General features: G+C 44.6%; 8 protein-coding genes and 1 non-coding gene across 9 annotated transcripts; 5 read left to right on the top strand and 4 right to left on the bottom strand.

Annotated features, from left to right (window-relative positions):
• Positions 1-88: 88 nt before the first annotated feature.
• V2V93DRAFT_388958 (uncharacterized protein) lies at positions 89-1890 on the bottom strand. The gene is made up of 2 exons (XM_066912344.1): positions 874-1890; positions 89-805 (listed from the first exon to the last, which is right to left on the bottom strand). Exons 1-2 carry the CDS (start codon positions 1699-1701, stop codon positions 185-187), a joined length of 1449 nt encoding a protein of 482 aa, XP_066763145.1. The 5' UTR covers positions 1702-1890; the 3' UTR covers positions 89-184.
• A 78-nt stretch (positions 1891-1968) lies between these two features.
• Positions 1969-3034, top strand: V2V93DRAFT_376318 (uncharacterized protein). The gene has a single exon (XM_066911717.1). The coding sequence runs from the start codon at positions 1999-2001 to the stop codon at positions 2734-2736; it is 738 nt and encodes a 245-aa protein (XP_066763146.1). The 5' UTR covers positions 1969-1998; the 3' UTR covers positions 2737-3034.
• V2V93DRAFT_376319 (Zinc/iron permease) lies at positions 2786-4200 on the bottom strand. Its single transcript, XM_066911718.1, has 2 exons — positions 3970-4200; positions 2786-3910 (listed from the first exon to the last, which is right to left on the bottom strand). The coding sequence occupies exons 1-2, from the start codon at positions 4026-4028 to the stop codon at positions 2821-2823; spliced, it is 1149 nt and encodes a 382-aa protein (XP_066763147.1). The 5' UTR covers positions 4029-4200; the 3' UTR covers positions 2786-2820.
• A 136-nt stretch (positions 4201-4336) lies between these two features.
• Positions 4337-6129, top strand: V2V93DRAFT_376320 (acyl-CoA N-acyltransferase). The gene is made up of 4 exons (XM_066911719.1): positions 4337-4424; positions 4486-4592; positions 4658-4934; positions 4993-6129. Exons 1-4 carry the CDS (start codon positions 4358-4360, stop codon positions 6063-6065), a joined length of 1524 nt encoding a protein of 507 aa, XP_066763148.1. The 5' UTR covers positions 4337-4357; the 3' UTR covers positions 6066-6129.
• Positions 6130-6251: 122 nt separating this feature from the next.
• On the top strand, positions 6252-7545 carry V2V93DRAFT_407782 (DHS-like NAD/FAD-binding domain-containing protein). The gene is made up of 2 exons (XM_066912692.1): positions 6252-6721; positions 6779-7545. The coding sequence occupies exons 1-2, from the start codon at positions 6340-6342 to the stop codon at positions 7513-7515; spliced, it is 1119 nt and encodes a 372-aa protein (XP_066763149.1). The 5' UTR covers positions 6252-6339; the 3' UTR covers positions 7516-7545.
• Positions 7505-10237, bottom strand: V2V93DRAFT_388963 (uncharacterized protein). Its single transcript, XM_066912345.1, has 2 exons — positions 8300-10237; positions 7505-8239 (listed from the first exon to the last, which is right to left on the bottom strand). The coding sequence occupies exons 1-2, from the start codon at positions 10187-10189 to the stop codon at positions 7583-7585; spliced, it is 2547 nt and encodes an 848-aa protein (XP_066763150.1). The 5' UTR covers positions 10190-10237; the 3' UTR covers positions 7505-7582.
• A 151-nt stretch (positions 10238-10388) lies between these two features.
• V2V93DRAFT_t67 lies at positions 10389-10459 on the top strand. The gene has a single exon. It is a non-coding gene; the product is annotated as a tRNA-Gly (tRNA).
• Positions 10460-10572: 113 nt separating this feature from the next.
• V2V93DRAFT_106455 (endoplasmic reticulum Oxidoreductin 1-domain-containing protein) lies at positions 10573-12465 on the bottom strand. Its single transcript, XM_066906734.1, has 2 exons — positions 12276-12465; positions 10573-12174 (listed from the first exon to the last, which is right to left on the bottom strand). Exons 1-2 carry the CDS (start codon positions 12333-12335, stop codon positions 10651-10653), a joined length of 1584 nt encoding a protein of 527 aa, XP_066763151.1. The 5' UTR covers positions 12336-12465; the 3' UTR covers positions 10573-10650.
• Positions 12466-13064: 599 nt separating this feature from the next.
• Positions 13065-19685, top strand: V2V93DRAFT_376327 (uncharacterized protein). The gene is made up of 4 exons (XM_066911720.1): positions 13065-13904; positions 13968-17845; positions 17902-18103; positions 18163-19685. Exons 1-4 carry the CDS (start codon positions 13175-13177, stop codon positions 19293-19295), a joined length of 5943 nt encoding a protein of 1980 aa, XP_066763152.1. The 5' UTR covers positions 13065-13174; the 3' UTR covers positions 19296-19685.
• The last annotated feature ends 27 nt before the right edge of the window (positions 19686-19712 follow it).

Here is a 19712-nt window from a genome sequence, read left to right on the forward strand (position 1 = left end):
CGAACAGATTGATCAGCTCTCGTTATCGAGAACGTTCAATGTCAGTTTCAGCCCTTGCAAAGTGCCGCATCAGGGTTGGGTTTATAGCGTGACTGCAGATACTCTATATTCGTGCTGAAATATTTACCACGACTAATTGGGCAAATAAATTCATACTCTATTTACATTAAACAAAGACAGAAATCTACTCATCCTCCTTGCTATTCAATCTACCTTCAAACGGCACCAGAAAGTTGCACTCATCCTCGGGCCTCAAGAATGGGCACACATGCTCCATCATGTACGCGGCCTGCTTGGCCTGGTTAGTGTTCTCGTCATCGCCCGCAACAGTCCACGCAGTACTATCAATCCAATGTACGTTCTTATCTCCAGATGCTCGCAGATTGTGTACAACTGTCTGCGTCTCCAGCTCAAGGGCTCCATTTATAGGTCGCATGATAAATATCGGCACGTGCTTATGCGCCTTCTTGCGCATTTGCCAGACAAAGTTCTCCACTGCATCGCGATATGTCTTCATCGCATCTTGCGGCAATAGCGTTTTGTACATCAATCTTTGATCGATAAGTTTCTTAGTAGATGTACCTATATCTAAAATGATCAAGCTTGGGCGGGGTTGCTGATCGAAATGCCAGTATTTTGGTAAGGTGCGAGCCGCTGTTAGACTACCGAGAAAGTAGAACTTGTCGAGGGCCATGATTTCGTTAGGGCAGTTTGAGATGCACATTCCTGCTCCAGGAATTAGAATCCTATCAGCTTGTAATGCATCGGCTAACAAATATGGCCAGCTTATAGCGTCAAGGTGTGACTAGCCAACAATCGTTAATGATATAAATCTATACGAAGATTAAAAAAAAAAAAAAACGGTTGACATACGGCATTGTAGGTATCCTGAACCACCTCAATAATTTTCGTCTTCGGCTTACCAATATCAACCAAAGAACTCTCGCGATCGACGTAGAAAGCCTCGATATCAGTCCGCCGCGCTTGGCCGCCAAACATCACGCGAGCCACATGCTTTATATCCGGAGCCAAGTTTTGCGCAAGAGAGATAATCTCGCGACCGTATGGCACCACCGTAAAATCTCTTGCATCGTCGATCCTGACTGACACAGTAACTGGATCTTTGAAGTTTCCAAGGTGTATACCGAGTGATGTACCGGTGAAGCCAATATCAGCATATGCTCCTTGGAAGTACGTCGAGACCAACAACCCCGACGCAGATCCTTCTGCTTTATTCCGCGACCATCTGCCAACATACTGTATCCGCTTGTCAAATGGACTGACCATCTCTTTTGTCTTTTGAACCATACCTCGTAGGGGGTCAAAATCCGAGCTCACGCGCTCGGTACACGTTAAAATCACCACGATCGCCAACCATACGCCGACTACAGCAGCCATTAACTGATGTGTTCCGGTAACTTTCCTCCGCGGAATAAGCGTGTCAGGACGAAGTACGCGTCGACTGAATCGGCTAGCCTTCTCATTTGTCGAATCTTCTGCATCCACAAACTTCGACTCCGACATAGGAAGCGGCGACGCCGACCGTGAGCTTCCTCGACTATTTACATATCGCGGTAGTGACAGCGTAATATTCTGATCTGCTGACGACGACTCGCCTGTCTGTCGGAACCGCGCAGACCAGTTTCCATGCGCCGAGACAGGCAACCAGTCACCGGCCGAGCGCGTAATAGTAAACGCCATGCCGCCGCTGGCGCTTAGCTGAATGGCAAGAACTGCAGTATGATGCAAAAAAAAAGAGAAATAAGAAATAAGCGGTACTAGCTTAGTTAGACAGTAGCCTAATACAATATCTTACACAGAGCCCAAACGAGAATTACGTGAATAAACAGGGAGCAAGGAAGCGAGGACGTGAAGCGAAATCAAAGACTGGCGCGGCTGCAAACAAGGCCTTCCTAACCCTATTCCCATTTTGACCCTAAAAAAACTTTTTGCACGTGTGTCAACTGTGCAGAGAATTGGATATCAACTATTTACATCATGAAGACCCCAAAGACCCCTCGGATAAAGAACCTAGGGAGTACATCGACTCCGAAGTCGGCTTACAAAACACCAAAGACGGCAGTATCGCACTTGAAGTTCACCGAGCCTGATACGCCACTCACCGGATATGTTACTGCCGATGAGGAGTTTGACGAGGCCAGTGAAGCAGATGATACGGCAGAAATTTTGCCAAAGGCAGTACAGCGAAATGAAGTGGAGCAAGAAGCCTCTGACGATGATGAAGCACCTGAGGATATCTCGTTCTCAGGAGGCCGCAGCAAAGTTCTAGCAGCTGAGCGAGCCCGCAGAGCCGATATCGAAGCAGCAAAGACGCAGGAGCGTGCCAAACGCGTAGCGAAGGCTGAAAAATTAAAAGAAGAAAAGGATCTCTCTAAATCAAAGAAATCAAAAAAGTCGAAACTTTCTTCTGTGACAGAAGCTGAAGAGGTGCCAGTGTTTCTTCCAGAGTCGCTGTTGAGGCAGGTTACAACATCTCTTGAAGAAGAAGAACTAGCTATTGCAAAGCAGCCAAAGAACAAGAGAAAAGTTTTTATAGACGAGCCAGAAATTACAGAGATTCAAAAAGAAGATCGGACGATAAAGCTGCTCAAACCCGCGAAATCAAAGACCATGGCACCGCCAGCTTCTGGCAAGACTATCGTATCCAGAGAGAAGTGGCTGAATCGGAAAAATGCCCGACAAGCCAAGCATCAACTACAGATCATGCGTGCCTGATAAGGGACACGAGATTGGAAATCTTTTTTTCTGAAAAAATATGTATTTTAGCATCAACGAGGAGTTTTTTGTATTACTATAGTTTTATACATCTTTCACTGCAAGCGTGACGAGGGGAATTAGCATCCCTGTAACCGCTGCGATCGTATCTTTCAAGGCAGCCATCTGACCACTACTCTTTTCCTCATGCTCACTATCGTTCATGACATGGACTGCAACATACAAAAATGTGCCACCACTAAATAATAAAATTATTCCCGTCCACCATTGGACACTTGCTACTCCATCATTTGCGCCAATAAACATGATAGCAGTCCATGTAACTAGTGCTCCAAGCGGTGCAGCTAGCGAAAAGATCAGCAAATACTTCCTAACCGAGCTACGCGGGACTCCACCGCGGAGGAGGACCGCGGACATTCCAAATGCAGCAGGGGCTTTGTGAATCATAATAGCAATAAAAACTATAGTTTCTAAAGCGACGCTAGAAGAAGCAGCAGAGGCTCCTAAAGCAATTCCGTCGGCTGTAGCATGGATCACTAGGCCTGACGTCAGAGAACCTGCCCCAGATTGGGGGCTGCCTTGTCCAGGTGCTGAAGCCATGGCGTAACCTTCCTCAGTCGGTAGGCCAGACCCGTTACCGGAAAACGTCTGGAGCTCAGCGACATCCACAGACTCATGGCGACGAAAGCTTTGAGCTGATTGATTGCTAGATAGGATCGAAGGCAGCTTATCAATAAGGTACATCATTATGAACCCAGCAATCAAAGACACGCCAACGTATTTGTGAGTTGCTTCATCAACATTCGGCGGCGTGATTATTCTATCAATCTTTGCGTCTTCACTATTTCGCTCATAAATTTCAAGCGTATTCGCGATAGAATTCAAAGCCCGTTTGATTTTGTTTCCTATCGGATCATTGAAAAGACCTTTATCATTGTCATCGTTGTCGGAGCTGCCTGGATCAAAGTCAATAGGCGTAGACGGACCATTAAATACAGGTCTATTTGGTCTGCGATGGCGGACACGCGAAGCTGTGTACAGGGTATCCACTCCTTCCGGAATTATAACGATAAGTGAAGTACCGATAAGTACGCCCATGCCGACGGTGCTCACCGTGTGGAGATTGCTTGGCGAGAGCGACATGACGAGCGGGAGCATTCCTGAGGCGAATGATCTATGACAAATGCGTTAAACACCTATACTGAGCAGCTCAAATGAAATGTAACATCGTACGCTAGCAACATTAATGCAGAGAGCAGCAGCAAAGTCAAAAGACCGCTTAGAGGCTGCATCGCGAGTGGTACTTCGATGAGAAATCAATTGATAGTCGGTATATGGTAATTATCACCAGCACAAGGATTTCGCTGTGCGCAGTTCAGTGAGTATCAAATCAGCAAGCAATATTCTCGCTATCAGTCTTTATCCCAGTAATAGAACCTCTGGATCCGAAATAAAAGACAGAATCCGAAGTGAAGTAATAAAAAGCGTACTCCACCCGCTCTGCGGCTCAGGCCTTGAAATAATCCATGATGTCACTCGCTTTATCACGTGAAAATCAGACGCGTCAACCATCAATAATGAGCTATAGGCAGCGTGAAGTACATCAAACAAAGCAGCAAGAATGGATTCAATCACGTTGCCAGAAGAATGGACAGCCGACTCAAATAAGACTCTTCTAATTTCTTTGGGTATGCCTTGTTTGCTGGAGTTACTGCTTCTTGGGTGTAGCGCTAACCATATATTTGACAGTCAACGCGGACGGATCTACGCTTGGAAAGCAGTTCCATCCCAAATTTACATACCCGATTTTTGGTGATGCTGAAGCAATTTATGGCTTCAAAGACTTGGCAATTACGGTATGTTTGTGTAATTCTATCACGTTCCAAATCGTTGAATACTGACGCGTCGGGCTGCTCTCTAGCTAAGATTTGGCTCTACTGATCTCACTCCCTATGTTAACGTGTCGTATTCTGACAAATTAGATAATGCCGAAGCATTAGCTGATGTTATTGAAGAAGTTAAGAAGAAGATGGACGCGGCTGAGGAAAATTGGGAAGATGCAGAAGAGGATATAACTGAGGATGCTAATGAAGAAGATGCCACAGCACAGGAAGAAAATAAGGAGGAAGCAGACAATGAAGATAAATATCATGACGGCGAAAACCCGCTTGCTATTCTGAAAAAATTTCTGCCAGATAGTAACTCTTTCCTTGCTTTTTATCTTTTGTGTTTCGCGGTCGCTAACTACATTACTAGACACATTTACTGATGAAAGTGAATGGCTTGCTCATATTTCGTCAGCTGCGCCAGCTTTCAAACCTCCTGGAGTGCTCTTGGCATCATACTCTTCTGAAGTTTCTGGCGATAAAACTGTCTTTGAAATCTGGAAATCACCAATTTTGGACCCGCTACAACAGGAATTACATGCTCGTATGCAAATCTTTGTGCTATTCTTCATAGAAGCAGGATCTTTTATAGACTCAACCGATGATCGATGGCGGATATATTCCCTTTATTCGAAGTCTTCTTCGGGTGTCTACAGTTTTGCTGGTTTCTCCACAGTGTACTCGTATCTCTTTTACAAAAACGCCAAAACTTACGATACTTCAAATTCAACTCCAGACGAATCTTCACAGGATTTCTTCAATCTGCAGCACCGCAAACGGATATCACAATTCATAATTTTACCGCCTTTTCAAGGTCACCATCATGGAGCGCACTTATACAACTGCCTCATGGATGAATTCTACAGGGATCCGTTAGTCAAAGAAGTAACTGTCGAAGATCCCAATATCGCTTTTGACGATCTTCGCGATAGATGCGATCTTGAGCGTCTTGATAAACTTGGAATTTTCAATGATGAGGCTTTCACTGATGCCCCTGTTGCTCCAGAGTGGATCAGGTTTGCTAGAGAGCAGTGTAAAATAATTCCACGACAATTTGAAAGACTTGTTGAAATGGCTTTACTACGACGACTCAAGAAATCTAATACAAGACAATATAAGGCGTATAGATTACAAGTGAAACAGCGTCTATTCAAACACAATAAGGAAGCTTTAAAGGATCTTGATCGCTTCGAGCGGATTGAGAAGTTAGACGAAACTTATAGGAGTGTCGAAGAAGATTATTATAGATTACTACAGGTTTTGCCAGCGCCCGAGTATGTTGAGCCTAAAGTGACATTTAGGCAATACGAAGAAGCGCACGGGAGATCTGGTGTTATTGAGAAAAAGAAGGAAATACCGGCTGGGAAAGGCAAGGGGAAGAAACGCGTGCAGCTGACGGAAATTCCTGAGGATAATTCTGAGAAGCGTGTGAGGTTTGCGTAGACTGTCTTTCGAAGTGATTAACTGACATTTTTGGTACTTTTCAATAATTACCGTTCCATTTTAATTGCCAGGGATCTAGATGTAGATATTATATTAAAATTTCATAAAATGCGAGCTGGTACCTCATTGTTAGACATCGACAGCTTGTAGTCCCAACGCGTGCTCGCGATATTTATTTATCTTTGAAAGTTACTTTAAGTGCCTCCACAACCAGCACCTTAACTCCAATTATCATGAACCGATACAAGTATACATTATTAGAAACGATAACATAATGATACGTGTACCATACAACTTGAAAGCTGGACCAGCCCTCATACTTCCCCCATCGGCGACCACTCTGCCAGCAGCAATCGCGGCCACGAAGGCATTCCTAGATCCTTCAACGGGTACCACCGCAATGATTACCGGTGCTGGCGTCTCTGTGGAATCTGGAATTCCTGATTACCGAGGACCGACGGGGACATATACCGTAAATAAGGACTACCGGCCGATTTTTTACTCAGAATTTATCGATCGACATACGGTTAGACAACGATACTGGGCGCGAAGTTTCTTGGGCTGGGAGGCTGTCCGGCTGGCGAAACCGAATCGCGTACATAGATATATCGGAGAATTAATGAAAGAAGGCTGGTTAACGAGTCTAGTCACACAAAGTGCGTATTTAGTATAGAAGACCTATAACGACTTATTGAGCTAACAAATCTACGAAGATGTCGACTCGCTACATTCAGCATACGTATCAGATGTGACTGAAATTCATGGCTCGCTGGCATCTGTAGTATGCTTGACCTGCAATTCAATGTTTTCTCGCATCGAATTGCAAAAACAATTAGCAGAGCTGAATCCAGACTGGGATGATTTACTTCAACAAGAATTGGATAGATTGGCGCGTCAAGAAATAGAGTCAGTCATTCGAGACCCGATAAAAGATTTCAGATTAAATCCCGATGGAGATTTAGAACTTCCTTCTAGTATCCGCTATGACCAGTTCAAGTATCCAACATGTCCATCATGTGCCGAAAAGGGCCTCGCTCATACAGAGCATGACGGCAAATCTTGGTCATTGGATAATCAAAATGTATCAATTCCTCATTCTAAACGTAAATGTAATGACGTTGGAGTTCTCAAACCTGACGTTGTATTTTTCGGAGAAAACGTCGTTCCCGAAGCGCGTGCCGCCGCTGAGCAAAAAATGCGGGATGCAGACAAAATTCTTGTCGTCGCTAGCTCTCTAGCAACATACTCTGCGTTCCGACTAATCAAGGAGAATAAGCATGCCGGCAAACCAATCGGTGTAATCAATATGGGACCGGTGAGAGGAGAGCATGAGTTACTAGGAAAAGGCGATTTACGCGTCTCGTTTTCGGCTGGCGACGTATTGGGTGGGATATGGGATTCGCTACGCAAGACTAATTACCGACGAAATCATCAGCAAGCTCATGTATAATAACTTTCAATAGATCTGTAGGTTTTTTACATACTAAAATATAATTTTTGAAACTAATTCTAGTCAATTAGTCGCTGTAACTACTATAGCTACTATATGAATCAACAGAAGATGCTCGTCGTCTAGATCCTTCTCTCTCCTCCTTCGACTCTCGCTCCCTTTCTCGCTCTTTTTCCTCCTCAAATTTCTGCCTCTCCCGTTCAGCCAAAGCAGCTGCCTTTTCCGTAGCATTCTTCAAAAACGTGCGCAGATCATCAGTCAAAGCACCCAATCCAATCGCAGTGAAGAAATTTATAGCGAACCGCGTATCCGCAGGATTATTCCGAGGAAACAACCCATCCAAAGCTCCAGAATCTACAAGATATCGATCCTTGAGTCGCGAAGTAAGGTCACGCATTCCTATTTCTTCCACCATATCCTGAAACAAAATTTTGATAAAAATACGAGACGAAGCGGTCGTTTCGTCTTCATTCAAATGTATACATGCGAACGCTTGCAATCGAAGTGCATTAGAGGCAAAGACATGGGCAAAAAGTTTTGCGATATTGCGAATCTTGTTAGTCTCGTAGCGATGAATGGTGTCGTAATAAGTCTCAAACGCCCGAGTAAAAGGCTCTCTCCAAAATCGACTAATATTGCAAAAGCGCTCGGCAACTAATCCATAAAATTTTGAGTAGATTTTTTCTTGCGAACAGCACTCAATAATCATATTAACAAGTTCAATCTGTGAGTCAAGAGTTAGTAATGACGTCAATACTAAATAATTTTTCTCATGATGCCGTACCTCTTGTCCAGGAGGAAGTTTAATACGAAGTAGCTTATGACAACATTCCTCAAAATCCATACTCGAACGAATCGTTAGGTAAATAGTACGCCGCAAGTTTACCAAATCCTTATTCGTCATATCCTTTATTTTCATCTCGGAGTTTTCAGCTTCCTGCTTCGCCTCTTCTTCATCTTCAGAGCTGATGTCGGAGTCATCGTCCTCGTCACTTTCGCCATCGCTTGCACCAAGGATTTCATCCTTAATAGCCTTGTATTTTGCTTCATTCGCTTCAAAATATTGATCAAACTTGAATACGTTCAAAGAATCCTGTCCATTAAGTTGATCGTCTAATCCAACCATATGTGTAATCTGATCGTCCTCCTCAACTAGATCCAGTTCAGATTGAATAGTTGGATTCTGCTCATACTTGTTCTTGCGCACAAGGAACAATACTTCAATCATATACTGCGTCCGCTTATCAAGTTCTCCTTCATGTAAAATCGCCCGAAGACGTTCGAATACTCCATTATTAGCCGCAGCGCTCACATCCTCCAAGAATGCACCAACCTCACGCATAAAACCAACAGCAATCTCGACCGAATCATCAGTAGGTCGTTCAAGTAATAAATGCATGATTTGCAAGATGATGATTTCATGGGCAACCTGGTAATTGCAAAGATGAGCTAAAAACATGGTAGAGCTGATACAGACGACTTTATCATTACGCTTGAAACCCTTTCGAAATTGAATAATCAGTCTGGTGACAAGCAATTCACCAATTTGCGGAAGTTTAGTGTTGACGATTGCCGCCAGCGCAGCGTATACAGGAGTGAATGGCAAACTAGCAGCTTGTGCACGCATCATACTGCGTACGAAGAGTCCCTTTCCACGGACAAGATTCTGCTTGAAAACATCCTGAGCAATTTCTTTGATATTTGCTTTGTTGACTTTGTTTATTAAACCATTAATACCTTTTTTCAGCTCTTCCCAGGATTGTCGTTGCTTTTCTTTTTCATCTATTTCCGTAAATTGAGCTTGCAACGCTCGAAGACGAGCAGGGGGCACATAGGTACCGCCTGAACGAAGGTCAAGAAGCTTTTTATATTCAGCTCGAGGGTCGAATTCTTTCTTCTCCTTTTCACCTTCCGCAGCCTCTCTCTCTTTAGCCTGACGCTCGCGTTCAGCTGCTCGACGACGATCAACATCTGGAAGTGGACGCGATCGACGAGGTGGTGGAGGCGAAAGTGGCCTAGGTGATGCGCGAGAGCGTCGTGGAGGCGGAGGAGATGGGGATGCTTTCTCTAACCTTTTTCTACTTGCGGGAGGCGAAGGAGTACGCGAAACGGACCGACTTCGTGATTGAGTATCTGAAGAATACGACCGTGATCTTGATCTTGATGAACCAGTGTATGAACCACTGGAATAAGACCGAGAACGAGAAGAAGCCGATCCAGAATATGACCGAGATAATGACCTGCCTCTACTGTCCACAGACACCGACCGAGATCGTGACGAATAAGAAGCGGATCGCGATCGAGGTGAAGGAGACCGCGACACAGATCGACCTCGACTGTGTGAGTCTCTTCCGGATGGAACATATCGATCAGTACCTCGTGTAGGAGGCGGCGGTGGACGTCTATCTCTTTCACGATCACCAGCATCCGGCGACCGCGTCCTCTGATACTTTGCCCGACGAGTAGGAGGCGGCGACTGAGATTTCCTCACTTCGCCACGCTCTTCACCACGACGTGAATCCGAAGGCTCATCCCATGCTGGTGGACGCTTTGCCCTCACACGCGGTGGCGGGGGTGGTGAACGCTGCTGTCTCCTACCAAACGACGGTGGAACAACTGGATCCGGCAGCGGATCACGAGATCTAATAGAAGACGGACGGTCAGTTTCCGCCATTTATTAATGACGAGAAAATCTTGCGGTTGATGAGATAGTCAAGAGATTGTTTATATTAATCCAAAATTTACTGATGTCTCTCAAAAGAAGCAATAAAGTTCATTATGGCATATATGTACACAGTTTATGTATTTATTTTTACGCCCTAAACCTAGCACACAAGTGTGGTGTCCGGGAAGATTATTTTTTTTGATTGATGGCGTTAGTGGTTTAGCGGTAAAATTCGTCGTTGCCATCGACGAGCCCCCGGTTCGACTCCGGGCTGACGCAATTTTTTTGTTTTTAGCTATTATAGATGATATGTAAATAAGCGGTTGATTTTTATTGGAAAAGGAAGCTGTCAATTTTACTTTCATTCATTCATATATAGACACTCATTGAATATAACGCGAGCATTTTACAAAGACTACTCCGACCTGATGCAAATGTAATCAATTCTTCTAATATTTATGTTTACAGAATCACAACTCATCAGCATGCCAGTTCTGAACGGGAAGCTCTTCCGCAAAAGGTTGCGGTTCGGCTGCAGCAGATGCCTGGGCAGCCAGGTACTGCTCATATCGTCGCCTCTCGAGAACAATTGCGCGACCGTTGAAAGACTCCCACCACTTGTTGGCATGGTAGATGAAGATTCGCCACATGTTTTGTGGGAAATCGAGGTAGCTTCGTAAGATGAATTTGATAGCTTCGACGGCATTTTGCCATTCACTGCCGTAATCTGCGGTGTATGACTTGTTGTGCTTCTTTGGCGGATACTTTGATTCTTCCTCGGAAATGGATGGCTCTTCTGATGCATCAGGTAAACCGTCAGGATTAGCAATCATTGCCCTGAAAGAGTTGATTGTGGCAACGGACTTTGAAAGACGATCAAAAGTATTAATAAGCGCCACCATCTCCATACGTCGCAGCTGAATTGCCTCGCCAAGACCATCATCGGGTAGTTCAAAAAGAATCTTCAAAGCAGTGGCATATCCAGTTACTTGCAGTTTGCCCCATAGTCGGCATTTGTCGCAACCGGTGCAGTCAATAATGCGAGAAACATTGACAAATTTCTGTCGGAATTCCTCTTTTAGTTGGGGGTTACCCTTGAAAAGTCCGGTTGTGTCAATTAGGTCTGGAACAGACTTGTCTGCCTCAATGGCGATCTTGAGTATTTTGCGACGGGTCTCGGTATCGTACCCTTGAGCATCTGTACAAAATGTGAAATCTTCGAGGTAGTGTCTGAGCTTGGCGACCGCTTTCGAGACAAGCGCATAGTTGAAGTACAAGTTCGACAAACGATCTGGATAATCGCCGACTTTCTTTTTGTAGAGTTCTACATTGGGACCCCATTCACCAGTATCGATATCCAGATATTCCTGACTTAAATGTATAGAGACACTGGCATGTAGTCCTGAAATAACTTTGTAAAACACCCGTTTTTCAACACAGGTGTCGCTTATTGCCGAGCCTATGTCGGCATTATTGTCGTCGTCTGCAAAACAGTTTTGTTTGTAAATCTCGTTCCAGACCATATTTGCATGTTTGCCAATGTAACCTGTGTATCTCTCTGGATTGTCGACAAGTGACACATATACACCCGGCCCGTCGGAAGTTTCATCCTCGGGAACGCAGTAGTCTTTGGGTTTTGAATTCAAAGCTTCTTCATCTTTGACGCAGCTCATCTCCGCGTCGCCAAAAGCATCGTCCAGAAAATCGGCCTCGGAGTCAACTGCAGATCCAGTGCTCAGCGAACCAAGATACTCGGGACGCCAGATCTCAGGTAGCCCTTCTTCATCTTCGATTGTATCAACAGCGCATGCACGATTTCCGCACATTCCCTCATCGTCCCAAAAGAGGCAAGGCCGGCCAAAAAGATCTAAGCGATAGTATCGAAAGAAATCCGATGTTGTGACAATGTCGTGCAGTAAAGGTCGAAGTCTCTCGGAGTTAACTGTGTCAATAGCTGATATACCGTATGCCGATTCAGAGATGTCCTCGAGCGCCTGTGTGAGAGTTGTGGTTAGATAAAATGATATAATTCTTAGAGACCACGTAGCGCTTTGGGTAAAGGTTAGCACCGCTAGATTTCTCATAATGAACTTACCGAAGAGCGCGAAACAAAATTAGCTGCAAGAGCAATAGCCGATAAAAGTGATATCCGCATGCTGTATTGCTGTGACCAGCCGGTAATGCGAATGCTGTTGGACGAGTGCTGTTGGACGAGTGCTTTAGGTAGTAGAATAATTTCTTGTGCCACATCTATCCAAGGGCAGTTGGGAGAAGAGCCCTCGAGATCTCATAATCAGTCACGTGGTTGATTACAGAGCAGAAGTCAGCATGTGAAAATATGCGCTGATTGGATATGGTTTTATTCATCAAGAGAAAAGTAGCTCAGCAGGTATTTGATTATAAACAGCAGGTTCTCAAAGAAAATAGACAGGTATTGAGAGCTGCATATCATGAGTAAAATTAGGATCGAAGAATACATATCAGAGCATTTATGTGCCTTCTCGCGGTCCAGTCTGTACGGCATTTACGCATACAATAATATTCCCGAATATAAGGCAAGCTACGGTTATACTGACGGTGTATTACATCCTGTTTCCATACCATGACCGTAGAATCCACACTGATATTGAAAGCTGACTCCAGTATCTCAGACTCGTAGAAGCTGACTGGCGCGGCTACTATCAGACAATACACCAGCACGCTGACTGATCGAATAATCCAGAATATCAAGAGCTATCTATTTCGACTCAAACGAGATGATAATAGCCTTGCACCATCAATTGTTCCACCAGATATTATAACAGCTTCCATTAAATAGCCTGCAGATCTGGCGCCGCACCGTGCGACTTGGGAATTACGTATCTCTCTAATACCTCGCTCAGCCGTATCTGCTCCTCCACTCTCTCTTAAACAACTCGCTTTTTCATTCTCCCTTATCTGCATTGATCCTGTACCTTTTTGTATTGGAATATTCTACTTTAATATTTTGCATTTATGGAAGATTCTCTCGTAGCGGCAGTCGCGCCCATAGCCGCTCCCACTTTGCCCTTCTCACGCGGACGTTCTCCGTCTGAGTCTGACTCTGATATCCGCAACCCTCGCACTTTTCCTTACTCCGCTCTCCTTCCTTTCCCAGTCGAATCCGAAGATGAGCGTCTTAAACATCTCGATCACATTGTTGAATCGCTTTACGTTTCCATGGCCGTCGAAACAACCGCCATTGCACCTCTGCTGCACTGGACTCGCGAACTTCGATCTTGGCTTCAACTAAAGTTTGACATGCCCATATCCACTCGTACACGTCTGGCTGCTGTCTATTACGAGCTCTCTCTTGCTCAAGGAGTTGCTGTTAGCCCTTCGGATACTTTCTCGAGAATGTTCCTTACCCTCGCTCAGAAGCGTGCGTTTGTGGACCGTTCTCAGCTTACTCTCGACTGGCGTCTTCTTTTCCGTGAAATGAAGGTTATCGCGTTTCCCGATCAACTAGTTGGATCTATGAAGCATGCCGAGAAAGATATGTCTATGCTTTCTAAAGTCGCTGTCATCGCTCGCCGGTTTTTCGCTCCAGGCGCTGTCCTCGAGATCTTAGAGGAAATCCTGCCGTTATACAACACTTCGGACCCCAATTCTGCCCAGCAAGTGCTTTCAATCTTTGATGCGTTAATCCCAACAGACTTTGTCTACGCAGGAAGAGAAGAGTGGTATCCTCAACAGTGGCTGCCTTGTAAGTTACACCTATTGTATGCTCTTGATAATATCTTGCTTTACTAACCTTTACTGTACATAGCTTTTTTTCATATATGGGCGCTAAACCCCCGATCTCAACCATATGATCTGATTGCCATCGATATACTATCGCGCGTTGCCTCAGGTAGCCTGATTGAGCCACATCTACCGTTTTCCGCAACAGGCGTCTTCACTAAAGAGCAAACGGCAGTCATGTTTACTTCTGCGCTGCGCCTGATCGAAGTTCCTGTCGGCCGCTCAGGTTCGCCTTATATATCCTCTTATAATAATGATTATTCTTCCAAGCCTGATAATAAAAAGAGCGGCGCGGCGCGACCTCTCGCACGATGGATCGCTTACTCGCTATCTGCATACTGTCTTGATGATCTGTCAGGAAGCAGCGACAACAGTAATACTTTGCGGGGACTGCAGGGGCTTATCCAATCTGTTGAGACATTTTATCATCCATCTAATTCAGGAGTGTGGACTAAGCATTTGTCGCGGTTCTTACAAAGTTTGACAGATTTTTTTGCATTGCGCTGGTTCAGAGAGCAGTCCGGTGAACTAGCTACACCTCTCGATCGCAGATTAACACCCGAGCTACGCCGAGAGTTTGTTTTGACGCTCAAGGATGTCACTTTTATGGGCATCTATTCCAAGAGTGCGACCGCTGCAATGCATTGCCAGATGGCGCTGCAAAACCTGGCGATTTTAGAACCGGATATTATTTTACCTGTTGTTCTTGCTCAGAGTTATGCGTCATTGCAGGGATTGGTTGAAACTCATCGCACAATCACGTCTCTCAAGACTCTTACGCTGCTTTCGCAGATAATTGTGCAGCACAGACACGCGCGTACCCATGTATCAGCTCTACTTGGATTAGCCCTGCCAGGAATCGATGCCAACGATTTGACAAAGACTGTACAATCTCTTGCATTTATTCAAAGTATTGCGTCTTATGTGCCTTTTGCTGATCTTAGTGAAGGGGGCGGATCCGGTCTTGCAATAGAGTATATAACTGGTGCTATTGAGTCATTAGAGGTCGATGACAGTCAATTTCCAGAGCTCTATGAGGAAGACGCAATTGCGGTCATTAAGTCATCCACTGCAACATTTGGCGAATTTATGCTGTCTTTGATGGGCCGTATATTTTCTCTTCTTGAAAATTTGCCTGATACATCTTCAAGCAACTCTCGCGCAGCACCCGAGCAGAACGCAGTCAACATGCTGCCAGCAACTTTCACTGTCGTTCTTGGCGCACTTTCTGATGAACTCTTCGACCTTGTTCTAGACAAATTCACAGCATTTGTTACACATCATGTGATTCCTCAGGCGACGGATGCAATCAGCAATTTGCTGTCTTGTTTGTGTAAAATCCATCCCAAACGCACGTTTAGTAAGCTGTTTCAGGTTCTCGTCGGCAACATTCGAGAGGAAATTGATGAGAACTATGCGGGACAGAGCAAATCGCAGGATGTCGCACCCAAGGATCGATCACTGGTTTGGTATCTGTCTATGTTTCGCAAAGCTGTATGGACGGCAGGTGATGTGCTACTGGAGTATGCCGATGATATATTTGATTTGATTGTGTATCTTCGTGAGAATACGCACGGCGCTGCCAGTGCCCATGCATCATTCCTGATGCACCATACCATTTACGCGCTGACAAATGTTTATCACTCCGATAGTAGGCTCGTAAATACAGAAGATTTTGTTGCAAATAAAGGGTTCACTGTTGATGATTGGGGAAGACAAACTGATCCTTCAAAGGGGTTAAAACTTCACTGGCATCTACCAACAGAAGAGCAGGTTTCGTTTGCTGTTAAAGTGTATGTGAATAATGCTGAGTATTCGATATCTGAGCTTGAGAAATTGATGAAAGGAGATCCTAAGCAGCAACAAAAGTGGTCAGAAGAGGTCACAAAGCAACTCAATTATCTGAGAATGATTATTTCAGGAGCAGCCGTGTTATATGACCCAGCTAAGATATCGTCCACTGGACTGCCCTCAGATATTAGCAACAGATCAGGTTCTGAGTTGCTCCCTGGAAATGGCGATGCTGAAATGACAGATGTGTCTATAGACGCTAATATTTCGGCGCAAGATAGTATGGAGCTTGATGCCGAAGACGATGCAGACGCAGAGGAGGACGACGGTGAGGAAGATGATGAAGAGTCGTCGTCCATCAAGAAGCTTTTCACTTATCCCACAGGATATTTCTTTGCTGAAAGTAAGGATGATCCTTTATACGAAAAAGTACACCACATTCACGAGCGGTTGGGATGGCTCATTCATGATCTACATTCTTATCTACAACAATATAAGGAAGATGATGTAACTGCAATCGGTAATCTTGCATCTATTACGCGAGTGTGGTTTATTGACATAGGCTGCGAGCGAAGTCTAAAATTGCTTGATACTTACGTGCGCTCGTATATTGTTGACACACGTAATTTTAAGATTTCAGGACAAAGAAAGCAATATCCGCGCTACTTACTCGCGCGGCGAGCTCATATATATTATCTGCAACGAGTGAAGCATAATAGCGGTCCCCGCAGTATGTCTCCGCTGGACAAGATTCTTCTGCTTGATCTTACACAATCGTCGCTGTCTAGATATACAGATATCCGGAGACAATCTCAGCATGCGCTAGAAGCTGCTATGCGCACGCTGATTAAATCTCGGATGTTTCTTGCGCCTAAGGTTATCAAAGACCTCAATGTTGCTATCAGTAACCAGGAATATGATCGTGCTAAAGGCGCAATGTATACACTAAACTTGCGCGGCTTTAATAGATTTGTATCAAGAGATCCCCGTTACTTTGCAGACTTTGCGCTAGCATTACTTGAGGCTGCCAAAGCTGATAAGCTATCTATTCACGAACTTTCGAGGAGTCTTTTGATTTCATTTGTGCTTGCGACGCGACTCACACCGAAGAGCATCTATTACTCAGATAAAGCAAAAGAATCTTTGGAACAGATTAGGCCAGATCGTGATCTGTCTGCTAGACTCGAGAGTGCTACTACACGCAATCTAAAACGGGCAGATGATGTTCAAGCAAAGACTATTTTTCTTGAATCTAAACTTCTAGGGCAGTATAAGATTGAATCGCACTGGCGTATCTCATTTTTAATCTCGACAATGTTGACAAGCGGTCTCTCTCTGTTGCGGGAAGGCATACCCGCTGAGTTAGGCGTCATTTTCTTCAAAGGAGCCATAGATAACCATCCACATCTTCGATTTTCGTTTGTACAAGGAGCTATCAGACTTTTTATGTCATTGATTGCTAAATCGGTGGTTGGATATGATATCAAGAAACTAGTACAGGGTGATTTTGCTGATTTGGGGTCGATCGAGGTGCCAGTAGATCAAGGCGACCCAGACTTCTCAGCCAAATTTATAAAGCAATTTCAGAAACCAGAGGCAGAATATTTCGTAAAAAATCTGGATAGACCGGGGTGGCTCGTGTGGGGTAAGAAATTTTCCGCAGAAGTTAATCCCAAGCCTCGCTTCGATTTCAATTTCAGCGATAACGACCGCGAGACTATGACTACCATTGGCGAAACGATCAACAAAGCCTGGTTTGAGAGATTTTGCGAAATATTAATTCAAGAGCCGTCGCGAACTGAGCAGGATGTATTTCGAGGCATCAACGCAATGTTTTGTTCAATGATTTATTCTATTGTTGATGAAAATTTAGCTAAGATCTCGTTTGATGATGTTATTGAAATCATAACTGAGGTTTACGGTGACGGAAAAGACAAAAATCACCACCGTGCTGCCGCAGAGCTTGTCGGTGGATTATTGTCAGAAACCAGCAGTCGAGAATTTCAGCTGAAAGCTGTGGATGCTGTGTTGCCGTTGTTAAGCAGGGTTATGGAGGATGGGCTCACACCTGAGACTGTGGGTTATTGGACAGGGTGTATATCTTTTTTTTCGGTAAGTTCTCTATATTGCTAGCGGTTTCAAGGTTTATATGCTGATGTTGAGACTAGTCATCTGTTGATCCTCGAGCAATTTGGCCGATTGTGACAAAATTGGCTAGTGTTCGAATCGATCCTTCTTCAAACGCTGCGTTTAAAGAAAGTTCAAAAATCTCGCTGTTGCGAAAATTAGTCTCCAAGGAAGATTGGCGATTCCAGATCGAAGAGCCAATCGTGCAGGATTTTTTGGACCATTTAGATCATGATTATAAAGGTATTTCTCTGGTATTTTGACATCTTTTTTCGAGATCTCGTGAATTGACCTGTGATTAGGCGTACGAGAGGAAATTGGACGCACCCTTGGAACTATTAGCAGATCCAGATATTCCGAATCATTCGCTAGCGTTAGCGTGTTCTTAAAGAAAAATCGTGACGCAGGGCCTCTCGGAGTCAAGTCGTTTGTGGCAGATACAGCACAACGCGAAATGATGGAAAAATTATTTGAACAACTAGCTATTTGGCGAAAACAGCGTCGGCCGCTACAGGAAACGTCGTCGTATACGAACGGCAGCAAGACAGTCATGATTTGGTTTAACACCTGGCTTCAATCGTCGTCGTGTAGTGCACTTTTGCCATTTTTTCCAAAATTGATATTGCCTGAGCTTCTGAATCTGCTTGATATTAAAGAGGATGCCGAGGTTATATCTTTGGCAGTTGCGATGTTTAAGCATTTTGGAAATGTGCCATGGCCGCCATATTTGGTCAAGGAAATGGTTGATGATGTTATTACAATTGCGTCCACATCGGGAACCTGGCACCAGAGACTTCGCGTGCTAGCGATTGCGCAAGTATTTTATTTTAGACAATTGTTTCAGTTATCTAGTCAGAGCCGCCGCAAGCTCTTTGAATGTGTATCTGATTTGCTTCAAGACCCGCAGCTGGAAGTTCGTGACACTGCGGCTACCACATTATCTGGAATGATCCGGTGCTCGCCGTCAGTATTCCGAAATGTGATTATCACAAAGCTGCAAAAGAAGTTTACAAAGATGCTACAAGAGAATCCGATCCAAGTGCATCCTACTCGCTCGAGCGGGTCGGCTAGTCGCAGCAGTAGCATGCATGCTCTCGCGTCGGCTGCTACCAGTGCCGTGCCTTCACGTACAGCTACTCCGACCGCTGAATACAACGCAGCAATTCTTGCACGACATGCTGCTGTTTTGGGATTATCAGCACTTGTACAGGCGTTTCCATACCAGTCGCCGCCTCCGAAATGGATGCCTTCGGTGCTTGCCACGTTGGCTAACAAAGCTGCTAATGATCCGGGAATGGTGGGACGAAGTGTGAAGACTGCTCTGGGAGAGTTTAAGAAGACGAGACAGGATACCTGGCATGTGGATGTGAAGGCTTTTGATCAGGACCAGTTAGAGGATTTAGAAGGTGTTTTATGGAGAACGTATTTTGCATAAGATACTGCATTGTGAGGGTTTCAGTCGTAGCTTGTACATGTACATATATAATCGCATTACTTTGATATCGCCGTTGAGAGTTGCTTATTTTAAGTGCGACAGTGCATGATGACGTCGATTCTACCGAACATACTACCACTTCATTTGTTTTTAGTGTACTGAAAAATACAGGTACGAGAAGGCTGCAGGAGAAATGTTCAATCTGCCTATGTGTCTTCCAGATAAGAATATTAAAGGCGCGCCAGGACGCGTAGCTCTTCAAATATAAGCATATAGTAACCAAAAGTAGCTCGACCTAGGCTGTTTTTAAACTTATTTTTCATCTCAGCTGCACAATTTAAATATCTGAATATACACTTTTCCAACGGCCTTCGACGCGCAATATTTGGGAGCTAGAAAACTGTTTTTGAGTCAGGG

This window comes from Kockiozyma suomiensis (assembly GCF_038497685.1).
Source record: "Kockiozyma suomiensis strain NRRL Y-17356 unplaced genomic scaffold V2V93scaffold_19, whole genome shotgun sequence".
NCBI lineage: Eukaryota > Fungi > Ascomycota > Lipomycetes > Lipomycetales > Lipomycetaceae > Kockiozyma > Kockiozyma suomiensis.